The following is a 20,518-nucleotide window of genomic DNA, read 5'->3' as shown; positions in this document are numbered from 1 at the left end:
CAAGGAAAGGATTAAAAAGCAATATTGGATTTGGACACATTGCAGCAATCATTAATTCTAAACACAAATAAAACTAATCTCCCAGGTAATAAAGCAACTCTTGGACTTCCTCCTCACCTCTTCCTGCCTGCAGCTCCCGATTCCAGTGCACAATCCAGTCCTCCTCTTCCAGCGATCCTAACCACCCACGGGCAACGTACCCCGCCCCTCTACCTTGCGTGTCCCTGCTTTTCCCCTCTCATTTTGTACACACTTGCAGCTACTGCGGACAAGTGCTAAATCTAGTGAAAACAGAAATTACTTGTTGAGTTTTGTCAATATGTTTATGCTTTTAGTGAATTACGTTTGCAAACTGACCTAATTTTCTGAATTTCTCATTCCAGGTTTTGTCTACTAGATCACAGCCGATCTCGGTGCTCTCTTTCCATAACCTCACTAGCCGTCCACCACGCTGAACCAGAAATCACAGAGCAATTCCCCGTTAAGCACATTCATATCAGCCCTACTGAAATGGGCATTAGAACGTTTCTAAAAACGTCTAATAAAGGCTCTTTTATCTCCTCATAATTCTGCCTTTTTCAGCATTAACAGCATGATTCTGCCTAATGAAGTTGCTTTAAATTATCACGTTATAAACCAAGCAATCTCTCTAATCTAGAAGGCTTCAACGCTCGGTTGCAATCAACATTACACCCGCATTCCTATTTAACCCGATTTCTGGCATTAATCCAAGGTCACAATTATATTTCGTAGTCTGTTTAACATTCGGATGCAGAAGTAGCACACACATTTATGCCTTAAAATGATCCGCTAGATTCTCGCCAATAACTACGGCGTTTGCATGTGATTCATCTACTAGAAGTTCCCCGTTTCTCTCTCCCTAATATCCTCCAGCTAAATTTAGTGACCGGTTTTCTAATATTTGCATTCCCATCGCGGAAGAACCTCCGGCTTAAGCACTCTATAGAATTCTTAAGCATCAATTTGGAGTGACAGAATTTCAAGCATCCATAGGCTACTTGAATAAATCGACAAATTACTTCCCTTTTATATTCTGGAAGAAAGATCACGCTAAGCAAAAACTGCTCTCCATCTTAGAACATCAAACACACATGCGCATTATCCTGCAGGGATGCCTTTTCATCACTCACCTATTTCATCTCGCAGCATCAATCTCCGGAGTAGAAGAGAAATTATCTAAATCCGATCTTGGCCGTAGCAAACTCTGCCTGAAGGGCATCTCGCGGTAACGCGGCGCGCTTACGACAGGGGATAGTAGAATAATGCACACCAGACACACGTGTTCATACTTTATCAAAAATAAACTAATCAAATGTACAAATAGGGCTCCGCGGCGCGGCAGAATACGAAGTGTCCTGAATTGTGGCTGGGCACTACGGACAGCCGCATTGACTTCCATAGTATTTATTTCCTTCTTATGGAAGTCAATGGTTACAGGTTATCAGCTTTCTTCAAAATGTTGTCTTTAGCGTTTAACACGGGAGTCACTAACCTCCATGAAACAGAGCTACTTCTTGGGTAACGATTAACAGGGAGGGTTACCAGTTAGATAAACACTTCTCAAATAACAAGTTGCTCAATTTACTTTTAATTATAATTTAAGTTTTTGATAATAATTAATAATATTCATCCATGAGAAGATGCTGATCATGTTAATGATTCTCACAAAGTTACCAACAATGAGTTAACAGGGTAGCCCTGGGTAACCTACAGGGTAAACCTGTAATTAACACATCAATGTGCAACACTTTATTTTTATAAATCTTTGCAAATATTTACATTTTTAAATGATTACTTCTATATTAGAGGAAGTTTACTATTAAGTGGCGCTATGGTGAGCTATTTTTAGAACAGGCCTGTGAGCAACACTCGAGAACCTCGTGGGCTACCTGGTGCCCGCGGGCACCATGTTTGGTGACCCCTGGTTTAACAGAAGAAAGAAATTTGTAACCACCAGGTGGCGCTTAAAGCATGCGACCTGCTTTATGCTTTCCTTCCTTAAGCGCTGGAATAGAAGCCATTCATTTATTAGCTATCCAATCTCATCCTCAGTATATCCTTTTTACACAGATGCTGCCGCCTCAGTGGGGGACATTATCAGACGCGCTTCTAACAGGCAATATCGTGGAAAAATTAATAGCCTGCCTCCAATATTCTCATGCACAGTTACAACGAAGTTGCCGTTCACTGCACTAATAAAAGGCATTATCCTGCTTTAAGGCGGCTCTCCATCGCTACATTCTGAATTTAGGGAAAAAAAATAAATAAATCCATTATAACTGTTGTAATGTTCCTAGTGCATAGGAAATCGCTGACTCTCTTTTTTGCTTTATTTTCAGAAACAGGTATCAGAAGCAGAGCCGCAGCTGACCCCATCTCTCCTTTTAAGATGATAATACCATAACCACAGCATACAAAATTTGCATCAACATTCATTTATACATTTTAAGTTGCCCCAGAACACCTCATCAGTTTCTCACTGCTCAACACATCCACACATTCCATTCCCCACACAACAGTTAATTTCTGTTTTCCCCGCCTACAATCAGTCTATACATCACATCCTTGCATTCTACAAACACATTCAAGACAACTCCAAGAGCTATTTAAGTGGAATTAAATTCTTCCACAAACTCATGTACAGCTTCATTTATGATTCTATTGGTAATTCACAAACCAGCTTTATTAAAGGCATTCAGAATAACCCCCCCTCCCCCCATATACCAGATTGCCCCTCACACACACAACATACTCTCCAAATGCATTGCACAATCAGAAAAGGCTACCTATCCTTTCATACAGACCACACTCTAGATGGAATGTATATTCTTTTTCAGATTTCTCAGATGTTCTGAATTTATAGTAACTCCAAATTTCGATCCCAATAACCACCCACCATCACAGATCTGACCTTGATTGACGAGGAAATAATTTCCTTTCTCATCAAGCAAAGTAAACAGATCAATCCAGAAAAGGACATTGCTTCTTCATATTCAATATTCCCTCCTCCACAAGCCCGTTCCAAATACTCCTAGCTTCATACACTATAGGAAAACACTAAGCGCAAGTCCCCTAGCCCCCTTTTCATAGACGACACACACCACCCAGTAACATGTTTTGGTTACAAAAACACCTTAAAGTCATAGGACTATTCAGGCTTTCCATCAGATTCATAATCCAGTCACTCATTCAGAATTGGAGCCGTCACCACAGCAGCACACAAAGGGCTATCGCAACAACACATACAAACACTAGGAAGGTGGTCTCCCGACGCCTTCAAATCTTATATCTGACTCAGCCACAGCCATCTCAGGGAAGCTCAGAGGACCCTCACCAGCAGACGCAGTAATCTCAGCGGCCAAGGGCATGGGCCTAGTCCAGGGAGAGAATACAACCCAACCATACCAGCTTCCCGAGGAACTACCCAGTCTCCCAAGGGCGCGGGCATGACCCAGCCATCTAGCTTCCTTTCTTCCTTCCAGCTGATTTGCACTCAGCCTTCTCCCCCTTTTCACTCAACTAACTCCAGCAGGAGTTCTTTCCCTGCCCAGGCCCCCCTGTCACCACCCCCCATCCCCCCCGGCCGCTGCCACAGAAGTTTTCACTGCTCCCCAACTTTTCTATCTTCTGTAGGACCTCCCCCCCATCCCATGATGACATATAGTATAGCACTATTTATTTTTCTCTCTGATTTTATTTATATAAATTTATATCTTTATGCACCCATGCATATAAATATTCATTTATATATAGTGCTGTCACCCTCACGCTCTGTTCCCGCAGGAACACCCCCAGAGCACCTATACCGCCCGTCACCCTCCACTAAGAGTCTTCACCTCCCCCTCATCTTTCCCGACTCCTACCGGAGCCAGCCAAATAGCTCACCCAACCCCGAGCTGTGCGGGAGTCATGTCACCGATCCTCCCCGGCCCTATTCTCACACATCTTTTTTTTTTACGTTTATTTATATATGTGTATATATATATATATATATATATATATATATATATATATGCACCCACGCATATAAATATATATATATATATATAGTGTTGTCACCTTCAAGCTCTAACTCTCGCAGAGTTAATCCCGAGCATCGGACCCCCGCAGGGGTCATCGCCCAAGTGCCATTTCACCCTCCAGCTGGGGCTTCACCAACCATTCCTTTTCCCGACTCCAGCTGGAGATGGCACATACAGCTCTCTCTCCCGCAGGAGAGCCAAGAGCCTCGACTCTCGCAAGAATCAGTAACCCCCCCCAAGGCCCTAGATTACCTCATTATATATTTATATATCTATATCTTTCATATAAATACATAATTATATATAGTGCTGCCACCTCCCAGCTCTATCTCCGCAAGGAGTGTTCCTCGAGCAAATTACTCCTTCGGAGTCCCTGCCCCCCCGCCCCCCTTCACCCCCTTCACCCCCCTCTCCAGTCCTTTCTACCCCTTCCCTTATAGTGACTCCAGCAGGATTCCCTTCCACCCCATGGCTCTGACCCCTACAGGCAGGCACGTGCACACATAGGGCTCAACCTGTGCAGTGCACATGCCCTTTTTAGTCTTGAATAGAAAGTGCCCTTACAAAAGGATCAAAAGTGCACCTATAGAACCGCTCTTAAGTACGCACGCGACAACACAGCTGATCAGAACGCGCGCGAAAACACCGCTCTTTAGTACTTAGTACGCGCGCGACAACCCCATCTGCCCTGGGCTCAATTATCTCTGAGCTCAGGGTTCTCTCCCGGGACAGCATGCCAAACCTGCTTACAGTTGTCAAGCAATATCTAAGTGTGAACTCTTGAATTTGTTTTTATTGTTGTGATTATTTTTATGATAGTTTTGCATTCTGTATGTAAAGCACTATGAATTGCCATGGTGTATAAAATGTGCTACAGCATAAATAAACTTGTCTGGCAGTGTCATGCATTGGATAAATTGACAGAGAAAATAGACATAAGATTTTTTTTTTCAGTGCAGCTAAACGCCAAGTACAAAAACTTCACATATTAAGCATACTGGCTTTTCAGAATGAGTGCTTATGAAAATACATATGTCACATTATCAATCACAGGCAAAGGAGAAAGAGATGATTGAGGAACAGGCAGGGCAGGGTCAGTCAGATGTACAGTGTCAGTTAAGGGTGTTGTGCTTTATTGAAGGGATGATGACAATTCTTTTGGGGGGTGAACAATTTTTTTGAAAGTTTTCTGAGTTGTGGCTGTTTAGCAGATTTCACAGGCTCACTTATTTACAATATGATTGGTTATTTTAACGTTTTTAAAGTTAGTTATTATGAGTATGGAAAATGTCTTTCTGCATTTATTCTGCTTTAGAAGTCAGACTGTTGACTGTAAACAACACAACAAACAAATAAATAGTTTTGAAGAAAAATTTGCTGTCACTGAACCTGAGAAAACTTTGAAAATAATCATAATGACGTAGTCTCCATGCTATACTAATAATTATGATGAAACCATTTTTAACTGCGGGAACATATCTTTATTAGAACAATTCGGCTGTATTATTTGTGTCCCCTTTAAAAAAATGCTCGAAAGAAATTTTATATTTATTGTCCCCCCCTACTGTTAAATCAGATTTACGCCCATGATTATACAGGAGCAGAATGTGGGTGATTATTAGCATTGTTTTTAAGACTGTTTAACTCTTGTTTTACTTAATAAAGCTTAAAGCTCCAAATTTACCTGCACATTCAGCTTAATTACAATCAGAGACAGTTTAAGAGCAGCAGTCTTGTGTGTTTAAGACTTTATTTCAGCTCTAATAACTTGTTTTAAAATGCTCAATCACACTCAATCTTCAGTATTCTGAGAATCAACAAGTCATAAATCTGCATTGTAATACTGTCAAGACTTCACATGAGTAAATAATTGTGAATAATATGTGTGTGTGTGTGGTCTTGGTTATAGAAGAAAAACTGCTGAAACACTCGTCAGAATCCCAAAGTAATAGTGTCATCAAGTGTGTGTTAGTGATGGAGAAAACTCAACATGTGATGGAGATTTAACTCTACTGTTGGTGTATTTGTATGTCTTATGATGATCAAACTCTACATTAAGGTGTCGTTAATGTTAATTCAGAACAGTGAATGAATCTTGTAGAGCATTTATGAATCCTAGTTACTGACTCCTGATGAATGAGAGTGATCAGACATTTACTGAAGCATTATTAATCCACAGTTGTGCTGGTGAACATCAGTTAATGCACTGAGAGACAACAAGAACTAACAGAGAACAACTTTATTGTCATCAACTAACATGAACAGATCAATAAATACTGGAATAAATGTGTTTTTATTGTTCAGTTCAAGACAAATCATGAAGAAGAAGAAGAGCAGAAACAAACGTCACACTTCATTTCTCCTTTATTCATTGAGCTGCTGGATTTCTCTACAGTTGTTTCAAGATTTGACAGAGATTCAGACAGGATTCAGACATTTCCATGTTCATCACATTCTAATATCAGCAGTGGATTTGACATTGACTTTTATTATTTGTGCTCAAACAACAGAGAAACAATGAAGAAGATCAATCTGTAGACAAGACTGAGCTGATCTGAACACAGCAGCATCCTGGAGGACACTTCATCAACATCAATGATGATACTGATGAAGACTGAGAAACACACACACACACACACACACACACTCACACACACACACACACACACACACACACACACACACACACACACACACACACACACACACGATCTCTGAAGAGGAATACTTGGAGAAGAAAGAAGCGCTGGTGAACTCCTCTGAATGACCAAAACACCCAGGCGGGACAGAGCAACAGACAGATGCTGAGCTGCTTATCTTGGAGGATGGCCAGCACAAACTCAATGCAGCTTCACACTCTCGTCCAGCCCTACATCACAGCATCATCAAGACGCATTTATTAACTAGTAAAACTGTGGACAAGCAAATATGATACAGCCTATAGACACTGTCTAGCCAGTGCTCAGACTAATATGTGTGTAATGTGTTGAGGCCGCAGCTCATGACTGGCCATCCGCTTTCTCTTTCACTCACACATTCCTCTCCAAAGCGTGTGAGGGGTGTCTAAACCTCAGATTATACTCATGAGCAAAAGGCCCGATCTCTCCTTCACATGTCTGGAGCTTTGTTTGCTTTATTTGTGTGTTAAAGTCATTCTAGATGTCTGTCAGCCTGTTCCTGTGGGTGAGATGGAGCGACTGACACATGAAATAAAGCTTTAGCATATGCATTCATCTACAATCTAAAGGGAAGTGTCGTGTTATTACTAGACCATCTACACTTACAGACTGGGCCGACATTTTCTTGATCACTTCACTAGATTATCTTTCCCCAATAATCTGGATTATCTAATCTAATCTAACCTGATCTACTCAAATCCACATCGCCCAGCCCTAATCAGGTGTCCAGACTTTTTTTTTTCTAGATGTCTGTCAGCCAGGAGTCTTGAGAAACAGAGCGGTGTCCCACATGTGTCTGGGTGACAGTGACTGATGCGCACTTGAACAGGGCACTCATATGAAGGAGGAGCGATAAGACGCAGCCGCAGACAAGTGTATCACATGAGAGTGTCAGTGCCCATTCTAGACTCACAGTGGATTTAACAGTGATGTTTCCTGTTTTCCAGACAAACACACTCAACCAATGGCTATTGCTGGACCGAGTTCATGTCTGAATATTAGCGAGTCCTAGACTATAGAAAGAAACGTCTTGAGTCTGGACTCGAGTACTACAGCCCTGACAGTCACATACTTCAGCTTGTAGATCAAACTTTACTGTATAAATAGCAACAGATCTTCATCTGTATATTATATTGTGGACGATGATGTAAATAAACTAAAACAAACACAAACCCGCTCTCTTAATGTCTTTCACCAGCCTGACAGTCACATTCACACTGATGGAGCATTAGGGGACTTTTATTCTGTCAGCTGAGAAACACCTGATCAATAATCATGAGCGCTGACTCTCCTTCACACACAGCCTTTCTGACAGAAGATCTTCAGTCAATATATTGCTTCATGTGAATGAGTAATCAGGGTTATTTTCAGATGCATGTGTAGTAAATACATCAGTTCACCAGGTCCCTTACAGTAAACTGCTGAATACATGCTTATAGTGTGTCTTCATATTATTGTAGTGGTTTAGATCAGTGGTCTTCAACCCCCAGGCGGGTGCTGGTGCGTGGATCAATCAGTACCGGGCTGAACAAGAATTATTTATCTTTAAGTTGGCAGATAAAGAAGCTGCATTTAAGTGAAGTTTCATAAACTAATTTCGAGAGGAGCACGTGATATGATTGTGCACCGCTGGCCACTCATCCGTAATCAGTAATAATCCAATCAGAATGATCCTAGCTTAGTATAAATGGATCACTTTCTCCCCATTGCACTATCTTCATTTTGGAAGAATGCTTCCCGCTACAAACGCTCCAGCATTTAAACTACGCTTCAGCATCATTCAACCTTCTGGCATGGAAGAACAAACAATCAACAACAACTTCTCCAACCAGAACCCTGCTCTCCCCAAAACTCCAGCAGCTGCCTCGCCAGCAATCGAGCCAGAATCCCCGCAAGAAGCCGGCATATCAACTCTTCCATCTTCTACTTCATCTGCCCCTCACTACACAAGCCACAACTTCGTCTAAACTTATGACGCCGGCGATTTCAAGCCACCGGAGAGAAGCCGAACTCACAGATCACCTAACGTTAACGGTCCACTTTCGGTAACGTGCATGCTTTAAAGGGAAGTCTGGCGAGATCAGCGTGAATAGAACGCTTTAAATGAACTCACCTCTCAGCCTCCCGCTGGTCAGCAGATCCATAACATTTCGACAGCTGAAATAGTTCGAAGGCAAATGACAAGGCAATCGAATCCATAAACATTATTCCATAACACCTTCATTCGTCGATATACATCCATGAAAAGGTGCACTGATATCCAAACCAGCCGCTGGTGAGAGTGGAGCCATACTTTCACGCATAAACATTGTAGCGATCTGATCTACAAAATGGCCGCCGGCCTTTGCACTCTGAACTCTTGACCATGACTCCAAGGAGCCAATAGCTTAAAGGGGAAGTATCACCATCCAATGAGCTTTCCAAAACTGGAGACGGTCCCGCCTTCTCTCCCGACAAATTCATGAATGGACTGCGTGCAGAGACTGAATCCGGCCAAATAATCATGTTGAGATTACAGACATGTTATTTATCATGGATGGAGTAAAGCCATGATAAACATTACATTAACACAGTTCCTATTAAGTGGCAACATCGTTTTTTAAGTCTGATGTAGGCAGTTGATATATTTACATTTTATTAATAATTATATATACATATATTTAAAAAAAAAAAAAAAAAAAAAAAAGTAAATTAAAATTCTGAAATGAGTATTACCCAGCAAGTGATAGACAACCTACACATCAAGCAGTAACCCTTTTGTATCACGCCAATTGTGACTCTCATATCAATGCACCTGAACGTCAGTCAGTTTATAATGACAGTAAGAAAACAATTTCCTGCTCGACTGCAACAAACAAGAGGAGGACATTTCTGGCCATGGAGTAGCCTTTCATACTTATACTTTGTGTTAAATACATTCGAGTTTTAAAAAAACTTCTATATCAGTAAGGGGTTTAAACTCCACTCCATCATCATCCCACCAGCTCTCCAAGAGGTTTCCTGGACTTCCAGCATAGAAACGCCCCACACACTCAGTTCTCCTTCTAATTACCACCCTGCAGGAGGACAAATGCCCACTTCTACAACCCTGGCACATTGTGACATTAAGTATTGGAACATGCATTAACAAAGGCGCTTCCATTCACAATCATCCATACACTTATGAAGACTCCTCCCACGAATATCAGCCGATACAATTAATCATGTCTGCTGTACATGTGCCATGTTGCTAAGATTTCATTTCTAATTCTCTCTTGTTTTCCATTTTAGAGTTCAAGACTGCCAGCTCCTGAAACTGCCCTCATTCAACCCATCACACTCTTCATCCATTCCTAATGCATTTACACTCTTCGCAAAGATACTTTCTGCCTATACAGCCCACACCCTTGATACCATATTCACATATCCCCCCCCCCCCCCCCCCATTTACTCTTCATATCACTATTGACAATCTTTAGCACTCATAACGCTCCAATGCTGACTATCATTTGTACTTCCGCTATAGCAGAGTCGCTCCGCCGAGCCTCATTCTCCTTCTGCACACCCCCCCCCCCTCTTCTTCCCATTTATAGATGACACAACTGCCCTGTCACACGATTCTGATTTAAGAGATGCTTATAGCAGTTCTTTGCTCCACAGGTATCCCCCAGATCAACTCTCAGTCACTCTTACACAGGGTGTCTCCGGAGTATCAGAAGGTGTTGGGGGCTGATAAGTCAATATAGAGGAGTTTGAGGGCTTAAAGTATTAGAAAGTCTTAGATTCCTTTACAAGGTAATACATTTATTGTTGAACAAGGTATCATCGTATGCTAAAGTTTGACTGTATTCAAGCCGTGAATATCAGGATACTAGGTAGTTACGTAATCAGTAAAATTCTACTAGGGTTTGACAGCTTGCCGCTTGTTTACTGCAACACTATCAGTCTGCAGCTCTATAGGTGACAACCTGTCTAATCGGCTAGATTTTAATATACATGTGTCTGTATTCGAATGTTTAGTTGGATTCATTTGTTACATTTTAATATTTAGTAAATATTCCGTAAGATAAATCTCGCCAGCTTTTTTGATTGAAAATGGTGATAAGGTCTCTAAATGTGTGGGAAAAGTATTAAAGGTGTTGAATTACTTCTCTTATTTCTGTATACTATGTTTCAGAATATGAGCAGCCATCACAGAAGTACAAAGGGCAGCAACAAATCCAGATCCTAGAAAGGTGGTCACCTGATGCCTTCAAGACATGCGTCCTAGCCACTGGCCCCCCAAAGAAGCCCAGATGGCTCTTGTCAGCCATAATCCCACATCCACTCAAGGGCGAGGGTGTGACCCAGCCACCTTCTTCTTTTTCTTCCTTCTAGCCTGAGTAACACTCAGTTTCCTCCCCCAGCCACATAGGTAATTGGAGTTTCATCCAAGCCCCCCGTCACCTCGCCACCCTGGCCGTTTCCGCTGGAGTCTTCATAGCCCCCTCCCATTTCCCGACTCCTGCCGGACCCCGCCCCCACTAAAGCTCTGACTTCCGCAGAAGTGTTACCCCGAGCTACGACCCCCGCAGGGGTCGTCTCACCGTCCCTTCCAGGCCTTAGCAATCTTTATTTATATATATATATATATATCTATATACACCTGTACATAGATATATATTTATAATAGCGCTGTCACTCCCCCGCTCCATCTCCTAACGGAGTGTTCCTCGAGCACCTAACTTATCCCGTCACCCTCTAACAGGAGTCTTCACTGTCCAAATCCCCTTTCCCAGACTCCTGCTAGAGTAGGCCAGCTTGCCCTGTTCCCCGGGCGCCGACCCCCGCAGGGGTCAGTCACTGCCCCCCCCAGGCCACTGAAACTCATTATATATGTATATCTATGGACTTTCGTTTATAGATATATATTTATATAGAGCGCTGTCACTCCCCGCTCCATCTCCAGAGTGTTCCACGAGCATCGACTCCAGCAAGAGTCTGGCCAAACTTGCCACTCACCCTCTAGCAGAAATCTCCACCGCCCAAATCACACTTCACGATTTCTGCTAGAGATGGCAAAATAAAAAATTGCTGCACCCAACTCCCGCAGCGCCCATTCTGACTCAGAAATCTCCTGATCACCCCCTCCAGGCCTTAGATTATCCCATTATATATATATATATATTTATATACTCTCTCATATATACATATATATTTATATATAGCGCTGCCACTTCCCTGCTCTATCTCCGTTTGGAGTGTTCCTCGAGCATTTTTGACTCTTAATGAGCCAACCCCGCCCACCCCTTATGGCCCCCCTTATCTAGTCTCCACCCATCCCCCTCCCCTGCTCTGGCTTCCACAGGAGTCAGTTTCAAACTTTGCTCCAACTGGAGCCCCCTACTCTTTCTTCATTCCTTAATTACTATATCCAGCAGCCGGATATAGTAAAAACTTTCTAGCTTTTTGGGGGAAATTCTTTGAAATACTCGGCTGCTGTCCCGAGCTAGAGGCATTTTTTGGGGAGCGATCGAGACCTACCTGATCTCGGTTCTCCTGATATGCTTCTAGACCGGGCGGGAGCCCTGGGCTCAAATATCTCCGAGCTCAGGGTTCTCTCCCGGGACAGCATGCCAAACCTGCTATAAGTGCCAATCATATCTAAGTGGGAACTCTTAAAGTGAAGTTTCATAAACTAATTTCGAGAGGAGCACGTGATATGATTGTGCACCGCTGGCCACTCATCCGTAATCAGTAATAATCCAATCAGAATGATCCTAGCTTAGTATAAATGGATCACTTTCTCCCCATTGCACTATCTTCATTTTGGAAGAATCCCCCCTTCCACCCCATCTCCTCCTTTTTCTCCCCTTCTAAAGGGGGAGCGATCGAGACCTACCTGATCTCGGTTCTCCTGATATGCTTCTAGACCGGGCGGGAGCCCTGGGCTCAAATATCTCCGAGCTCAGGGTTCTCTCCCAGGACAGCATGCCAAACCTGCTATAAGTGCCAATCATATCTAAGTGGGAACTCTTGAAAAGAGCCAAACTGCAGTTAAAGTCCACCATTTAATAATTTGGCAAATAATTCCACTACAGATGTCCATGTAAACACAGTCACATTGTCCGCTGTGGTTGTGTGTTTTGACTCTGAAATTCAGCGCGCCCAAATAGACACTCCCACACCCTCCCACTTTAGTTCTTCCGACACTCCCCCTAAACAGAGCTGGACACGCCCACTTTTCTGACTTTTTCCAAAGTAGAGGTGTGAAAACACCCTGCTGAAACGAGGGGGTTTCATGGCCCTTTAAGATAGGCTACCAATTCTTAATTTACTGCACCTGGAAAATCCTGCTTATTTTGTCAATTGACATGTCGTCCTAATTCACTGTTACTCTTTTGCTGTATCTGAAAACCACGTAGTGATCCATAATGTTACGGAGTGCCATCAATCGTTTAGCGCGTGTTCGCTGTACAGTACATCCGGGTCTTACATGCTAAAACAATAAATAATAAAATAGCAAGAAATCATAAATGAGGCATGTTTCAAATACTTGACATTTTGCAGATGTTCAAACCGTTATTTTATAATTTAATTTTCATATTTAAAACGAAAAACGAGTAGAGCATGGTAATTTAAATTTTGTTTTTCAACTTAAAATCAAAAATCGAATGAACGCAACGTACACGGACCCAAAACCTTTAATTTCAGTGTTTTTCCAGGATATTGAGGATATTTGTGGATTCCTTCTTTTTTGTTCTCGGCTGATCAAATGAAAAAAAAAGGAAAATGACAGGGAAAAATTGGATTTTGATCATTTATTTAAACTATCACATCACTTTTCAGGTGAAGGAGGAAAAGTGTTGCACTTATCTAAAAAAAAGCTTTATGTGTTTTAAATAATTAAATAACTAAATTTTTTTTTTATTTTAAAGGATTGCATGTTTTCAAATGAAATAGTTTGAATGATTGTTAAATAAATCCCAAACACTGTGTCTGTGTTTGCACTTTTATTTTGTTTAAAAAATATAATATGAATCCATTAAAACAGAACTTTGTGACGCTGGGTCATTTCTGCAACCTTTTAATAAGAATATGATATAACGGCACAGTGGATGACTGTATGTATCAATAGGATGTGAGGACTAGTTACCTACCTATCCTCAATCGCTATCCTTCAGCTTCATCCCTGATTTATCAGGAGTGGCCACAGCAAAAAAAAAAGCCAATTATTCCAGCATATGTTTTACACAGCGGATACCCTTCCAGCTGCAACCCAGTACTGGGAAACACCCATACACAATCACATTTACACACACACTTATACACTAATGCCAATTTAGTTACCTCTTATTCACCTATACCATGTACATGTCTTTAAACTGAGATTGAAACGAGTACTTTTTACTTTATTACATTTTTGAGGCCGTACTTCTTTACTATAACTCGAGTACAAAAGTGTAGTCAGTACTTTCACCAGAGTCGTTTTAAAGGTGAGTAACTGTACTTCTACTTAAGTAAAGGACATGTGTACTTTTGCCATCTCTGCTAGTATTTCATTTATTGCAGGTTTTCTGGAAGCTCCAGTTGAGGGCATTAAGGACATACAGATGGCTTAAACCAATGTCAGCCTGGACAAACATATATTGCAGTTCTGCTACACCACACCAAACTCTTCTTTTGTATGAATGTCTGACTAATGCAGTGTTCTCTGAAGGTATTTCTGGAGCAAAACAACAGCACCCGTTACAGTGAAATTTGTGTTCATAAAGGATAGTAATATATGTGTAACAGGTCCAGTACATTTGTCGTAAAGGTTAAATCACAGAGAAAAGTTATTTTAAGAATTTGCAAAGGTTTTTTTTATTCTTCCTGCCTTCTCTCTTCAAACTAAACATTGGTTTGTGCTCGTTTTGGTGATTTCGATGTGATATGTGACTCATTTGCCTTGAAGCTATTGACCTTATTCTTCAATGTGGAAGTGCGCTTGTTTTTGTAATAAATAATGGCTGAAAACGGTCGAACCACTCGCTCTATAAACAAGTGTTTGCATGATTATACAGACAAAATAGAATAATATACTAAGAAAATATCAGTTTGCAACATCAAGCAGCAAAACGAGCTGTTTTAACATGTAAATATGAATGGAAGTGAATGAGACCGGAAGTCTCTAGCCAAATACATTCAAATGGCTGCGCCCGCTCATGCACGGAGAATAAGATGAATAGTTCCCTCTTTCTATATGTAAAGCAAGGGTCCTAAGATGTTTAAAGTCCAGAAAAGGAACTAAAAACTTTGTCAAAACATTGCTTTAATCTTCAGCATCAATTGTAATCTTACTAAGCTCAAAAACACATTTGTGCATCAAAAGTACTGTAAAAATAACTTATTTGTCGCTTACTGCTCGTAGTAAACACAAACCCTGATATGATGTTGGAGAGATATACACAAACAAATTTGTATTTACTGTTTTGTTTTGCCTAACTAAAGTGTTGTTGGAGCTTGGTATGTTCACAGTTGAACCACTGAAGTCACATGGAACGTTTTAACTGTTTTTTATTTATTTATTTTATTTTTTTGTGCCTTATCTCGACTATGACCATGTTGAGACCATTGATGTGTTTAGAGAATGAGGAGCATTTAATCTAAATATTGTAGTTTGTGTTGGGAATTTAGATTATAGGCTATAATAGTCAAATAGATCTGGACATGTCAGTGTAACTGTTGTGTTTGTAAAAGAGAATTGAACAATATATTCTACACATTTTCTTGATGATTTATTGAAATATTTATCTACATGTTTCACCCACAGGTGCTCAGTTTTGCTGCAGTAAAGCTAAACACAATAGATGTGCTTCATGCAAATAGGGGAAAACAACTAAATATTTAGCATGCAGACCTGCAAAGGGAAGGCGCAATGTCAGATTTATAGATTTTAGCTGGAGTTTTCACTATTGTGAAAGTGAAGTCATTCATTCTCAGTGTCTACAGAGTGGCAAACCTCATTATTGATTTTGTTGCATACTCACCTGGTGTTTGAGAATAAAAGATGTATTTAACTGCTAGACTGAATGATATAGATGTTTTTAGTGTTTTACACTTAATTCTTTTGTCCCCAGTTCCAGCTTTTACCTCAAGCATTTCTCTCAACCTATAAAACCTTAAACAGACGTAATGTATTTTACTTGTGATTCTTAGCTGTAGGTGATGTTTTATGATTTTTTTTTTTTTTTTTACTGAAAAATAGTTTAAAATTTATGCTCAATTTCGATTATCGAATCAAAAAATAGAATCGTCGATGCTGCCAAACCCCCATGTCACGTCACCTTGGCTTGCCAAGTGGGAAAAAAGCACGCTTGTTGAGTGCTTGCTAAACGGCAGACGCAGGAGACTCGTTGACAGAGCTTAAAGCCTCTTCTCTTTCAATGAAGTCGCCGGTGTGGAAGCATTTTGGATTTCCGGTGAGTTATGTTGACAACGTTCGTGTTGTCGACAAAAAAAAAAACAGTTTGCAAGCTCTGCTATGTACGTATTACGGTTTGTCCAATAGACAACACCGGCATTGCGATCCTCCGCCCCGCCCCCGTTGCAAATCCGCTTGTGAAAAGTACACACTCAGGCCGTGTTTACACTAATATGTCTTTGTTTTTAAATGGCATTTTAGAACGACAACGATTTGACATCCACAGTGGCGTGTACAGTAGCATTTCTGAGCAGCCCTCTTTCCTCACTACAGCTGAAAACGCACATCACGTGACCACACAGACACAGACACAGCCATGCACTCGAGACAGTGGGTCCAGGCAGTTAGCGGGTCAGCAGACTGCTTCAATCTTTCACTCACTTGTATTTAGTCATTTTAGCGAACAGATACTGTTGGCTGGTTCCTGTTGGTTGTGCACTTTTTTTACCGACGCCATTATAACGACACAGATTTATTACATTATTACAGCCTATTCACGAGTCCTGCAAAAAAAGTGATTTACAGGTGGTAATTATGTGTGTAACTTGCCTTTATTTATTTACTGTATGATTTGTTTATGGGTAAAACAAAGACCATGCAGGTCAGGTAGCTACAAATAATTAATTGGTTATTACTTAATTAATTATAATCGAAAATCGAATCGAACCGTGACTTTAGAATCGAAAATGTAATCGAATCGAGGTTTTGGAGGACCTGGATCTATAGTAACCTGCATGGTTTTAATGAAGGATTGTATGGTGAAACAACGTCACGGTATTAACGTTGATCCAATTTGCAAAATCGAAAGATAATTCAACCTTCATTCAACGTCTACAAAACGTTGTCTACTGAAAGTTTGTCTCCGTAAAGAAAACCTTTTTTTTTTCAAATTAGTCCATCAAAATAAATGTGTAGTGTTTTGAATCATTTAAATCATCATTGAATCATGAGTAACTTCATTTGTTACTCACAACACATCAAGAGTTTATCAAGTCAAAATGTCATTATCTGACACAAATCTGATCTGTGGTAACTGGCAAATGGCATTGTGTAGTCTGAACAGGGTTTAGCCGGACTTTAATTTGCCAACAAGTTTTGTGAAATGGCAGTCGAAAGCCCAAAATTGGAAGCAAAAATGTGTTTGTTCACAAGAGTGACAATCGAACAATGTGAATTATCAAAAACACAATTTCAGGGTGTAGAACAATGTTCCCTGCATCTCCCCAAACATTTTCTCCTCCATAATTTTTCTTATTTTCTTTTCAGAGCTGACTTTTTGATTGAAGTGTGCAATGTGCACAAATATGGTTATCGGTTCATAATAAGTTGAAACACATTGTCAGATTTTGCTGTATTTGGCTGAACCATTCTTAGGTGGCCCGCCAATGTAATAGATGACTCTAACACATAAAATAAGTAAGCTGACCAAAGTACTTACAGGGGGAAAAGTTTATTGAAGACAAAGAATGGTGCAGTTCCTCAGCAGTGATGTTAACTTGTTGGTTTTCAAGTAATTTAACCCAAATTACTGTCTGTGAGACACTATAACAAAGGATGTAACTCCCCCGGGAATTTCCAACTGCTTTGGTTGGGTCACATCTCTTGAGTTGATGTAGCTTATTTGGTTTACACCTTTTCAGACGTTGATACTTGATTGCATACGAAACAAGTCATACAATCTATCAACATAAAGAGTTATTATGCGTTCTTGCAGCCCAATAGCAACTCTCACAACCTGGTACTGGGCTGATCTACACAACAAAACAGTTGTCAAAATCTTCACTCTTTTTTAGTTATTGAGTTTAAATCTTCAGGTGTTCAAAGCGTTTTATTTCCAGTAATTTGGTATGTTTTTAAAAGTTCACACTGGTTTGGCATGCTGTCATGGGAGAGAGCATAAAGATCATAATCAAAATATCATCCTAACCAAAAGATCATCCTCGAGCCCTGGGCTACCTCTCGTAAGCAGGGTGAGAGAGGAGTTTGAGCTCAGGTAGATCTTGATGAACTCCCCCGACTTGTTTCTGTTCTAATGACAGATATCCAGATGGCTAAAGGGAGATATATGGCTTCTAAGAACTTGACTACGGTGCCAATTTAGAATGTTCAGTTTACTTAGGTTATGTGTTTTTGGGCTGTGGAAGGAAACTGGGGAAAACCCATGTGAGCATGGGGAGAATAAGCAAACTCTCCACAAATATCAACCAGTTCAGTGAGGGCTCTTCTTGCTGTGACATTCTTGCTGTAAGGCAACAATATCACTGGGCTGCTGTGTTGCCCATTCTAGAAAGGAGGAGGAGTAGGGGTAGAAGGGGAATTCTTCAAGATAAAGATAATTAAGGTTAGAAACTCTGGTTATTTATAGTGAGTTAGGAATCGTCTGATTGGTGAATCATGTGTTGGTTAATGTGGAACCAGCCGTGGACAATCATAAGCATGTGATCCTCTCGAAAGTAGTTTATAAATAAACTTCACGTCAATTAACAGCCAAACTACATGAAAAGGCTGCTGTTATGCATATACTCATGTTTGTGTGGACAAGGCCTTAATTTTGAGGACTCTGCTCTCCATTGTGAAGCTCCATGTGATTGCTGAGGCTTCTTTTATGTTTAAAGCCCTTTCCACACTCAATGCATATAAAACGCTCTCCTGAGTGAGTCTTCATGTGGTTCTTTATGGAGTATTTGTGTGTGAGACTCTTTCCACACAGATCACATGTGAACACTATGGTTCCAGTGTGACCATTCATGTGGTTCCTGAGGTTAGCTTTACATGTGAAGCTCTTTCCACACTGCGCACATGCAAACGGCTTCTTTCCGGTGTGAACTATCATGTGGTGTTTGAGTGTGCTTTTATATGGGAAACTTTTACCACACTCTGTGCATGTGTAAGGTTTCTCTCCAGTGTGAATCCTCATGTGGAGGTCAAGATTTTGTTTTTGAGCAAAACTTTTACCACACTGTGTGCAAACAAAAGTTCTTCCTCCATTGTGAGTTCTCATGTGGACTTCAAGGTTGCTATTTTGATTATAACTTTTTCCACACTGAGGGCAAGAGTAAGGCTTCTCCCCAGTGTGAATTCTCATGTGCACTGTTAAGTTTCCTGTAGTTTGAAAGCTTTTCCCACACTGTTGGCATGTGTATGGCCTCTCTCCAGTGTGAATTCTCATGTGCACTGTTAAGTTTCCTGTTTTATGGAAGCTTTTCCCACACTGTTGGCATGTGTATGGCCTTTCTCCAGTGTGAATTCTCATGTGCACTGTTAGGTTTCTTGTATTATAGAAGCTCTTTCCACACTGTTTGCAAGTGTAAGCTTTCTCCATAGTGTGACCTCTTATGTGAACATCAAGCTTTGGCTTTTGACTGAAACTTTTTCCACATTGTTTACAGCTGAAATTACACCTAGGTTTGGATTTCCGAGGTCTTCCACGTGACAAAGTCTTTTTCGTCAGTGTAGGTTTTTCATCAGTCGTCATGTCTTGCTGTATCTCTTCCATTTCATTCTGTTGATGAGTCTTTTCTTTCAGCAACATCAGGTCTTAAAAAAAAAGAAGAAGTTAACTTTAGTATGAAGACTCAAAGCGATAAGCATGAAATGGATGTTTCACCCACAAATATAAATGACCTTACCATTTACTCTCTCATTTGCTTTTAAACAATTCCTTTCTTCTGGAACACAAAGAAAGCTAACTTTTTTTTTCCACAATATCTTCTTTTGTGTTTAACAGAATCAACAAACCCCATAAAGGTTAAAAACCACAAGTACAGTAAATGGTGAGGTTATTTTCATTTCTGTTTCATAAATATCTTTAAAGGGTTCCTATTATAAACCATTATTATTATTATTATTTTTAGAAAAAACTTATTAAACCACACGAGGAAGAGTAAATGGTGAGGCTATTTTCATTTCTGCATCAACTATCCCTTTAAAAGGTTCCTACAAATACCCATTTTTTAAAAGATGTAAAATAAGTCTTTGGTGTTCCCAGAATGTGTCTGAGGTTTTGGCTCAAAATCAGATCATATTCCTTTCAGAATATTTAATTTTGGGGGTCTGGAGGAAAACCAAGCTCTTTTAGTGCCTGTGGCTTTAAATGCAATTGATCAAATGCACTCGCTCTGGATTACTCGTGTTAAGTTCCCTCATGTGTATCTTTCACATGATTTAAACATTTTTAACTTGCTTGGAAAACCCGATTGGGACAAATCCTGCATGTTCATAGCAAGTACGCATAATTTACTCTTCTATTTGTGAGTTTGCATTATTGTTTATAACTTATGCAAATATTTCCTAGTACTGGGTTGCAGCTGGTTTAAAACATATGCTGGATAAGTTGGTAGTTCATTCAGCTGTGGCAACCCTTGAAGAATAAA

The 20,518-nt window shown here is 40.5% G+C and overlaps 3 protein-coding genes across 5 annotated transcripts in view; all 3 read right to left on the bottom strand.

The window, feature by feature from the left end:
* The window catches only part of LOC137491238 (uncharacterized), a 1,025,816-nt gene that overhangs the window by 161,226 nt on the left and 844,072 nt on the right, over window positions 1-20,518 (bottom strand). The gene's annotated exons all lie outside the window — the stretch shown is intronic.
* Window positions 1-20,518, bottom strand: part of LOC137491231 (uncharacterized) — a 498,327-nt gene that overhangs the window by 420,959 nt on the left and 56,850 nt on the right. The gene's annotated exons all lie outside the window — the stretch shown is intronic.
* The window catches only part of LOC101886704 (uncharacterized), an 847,011-nt gene continuing 844,072 nt past the window's right edge, over window positions 17,580-20,518 (bottom strand). For all 3 annotated transcript variants that reach the window (XM_073947801.1, XM_073947802.1, XM_068220363.2), the window contains exon 3: window positions 17,580-19,682. In XM_073947801.1, coding sequence (XP_073803902.1) covers window positions 18,691-19,682 — 992 coding nt within the window. In that variant the 3' untranslated portion in view covers window positions 17,580-18,690. The remainder of the gene's footprint in view (window positions 19,683-20,518) is intronic.

Source organism: Danio rerio, chromosome 4 (genome assembly GCF_049306965.1).
Source record: "Danio rerio strain Tuebingen ecotype United States chromosome 4, GRCz12tu, whole genome shotgun sequence".
Lineage (NCBI taxonomy): Eukaryota > Metazoa > Chordata > Actinopteri > Cypriniformes > Danionidae > Danio > Danio rerio.
Note: the sequence above shows the minus strand (reverse complement) of the source record. Positions and strands in the feature narration are given on the sequence as shown.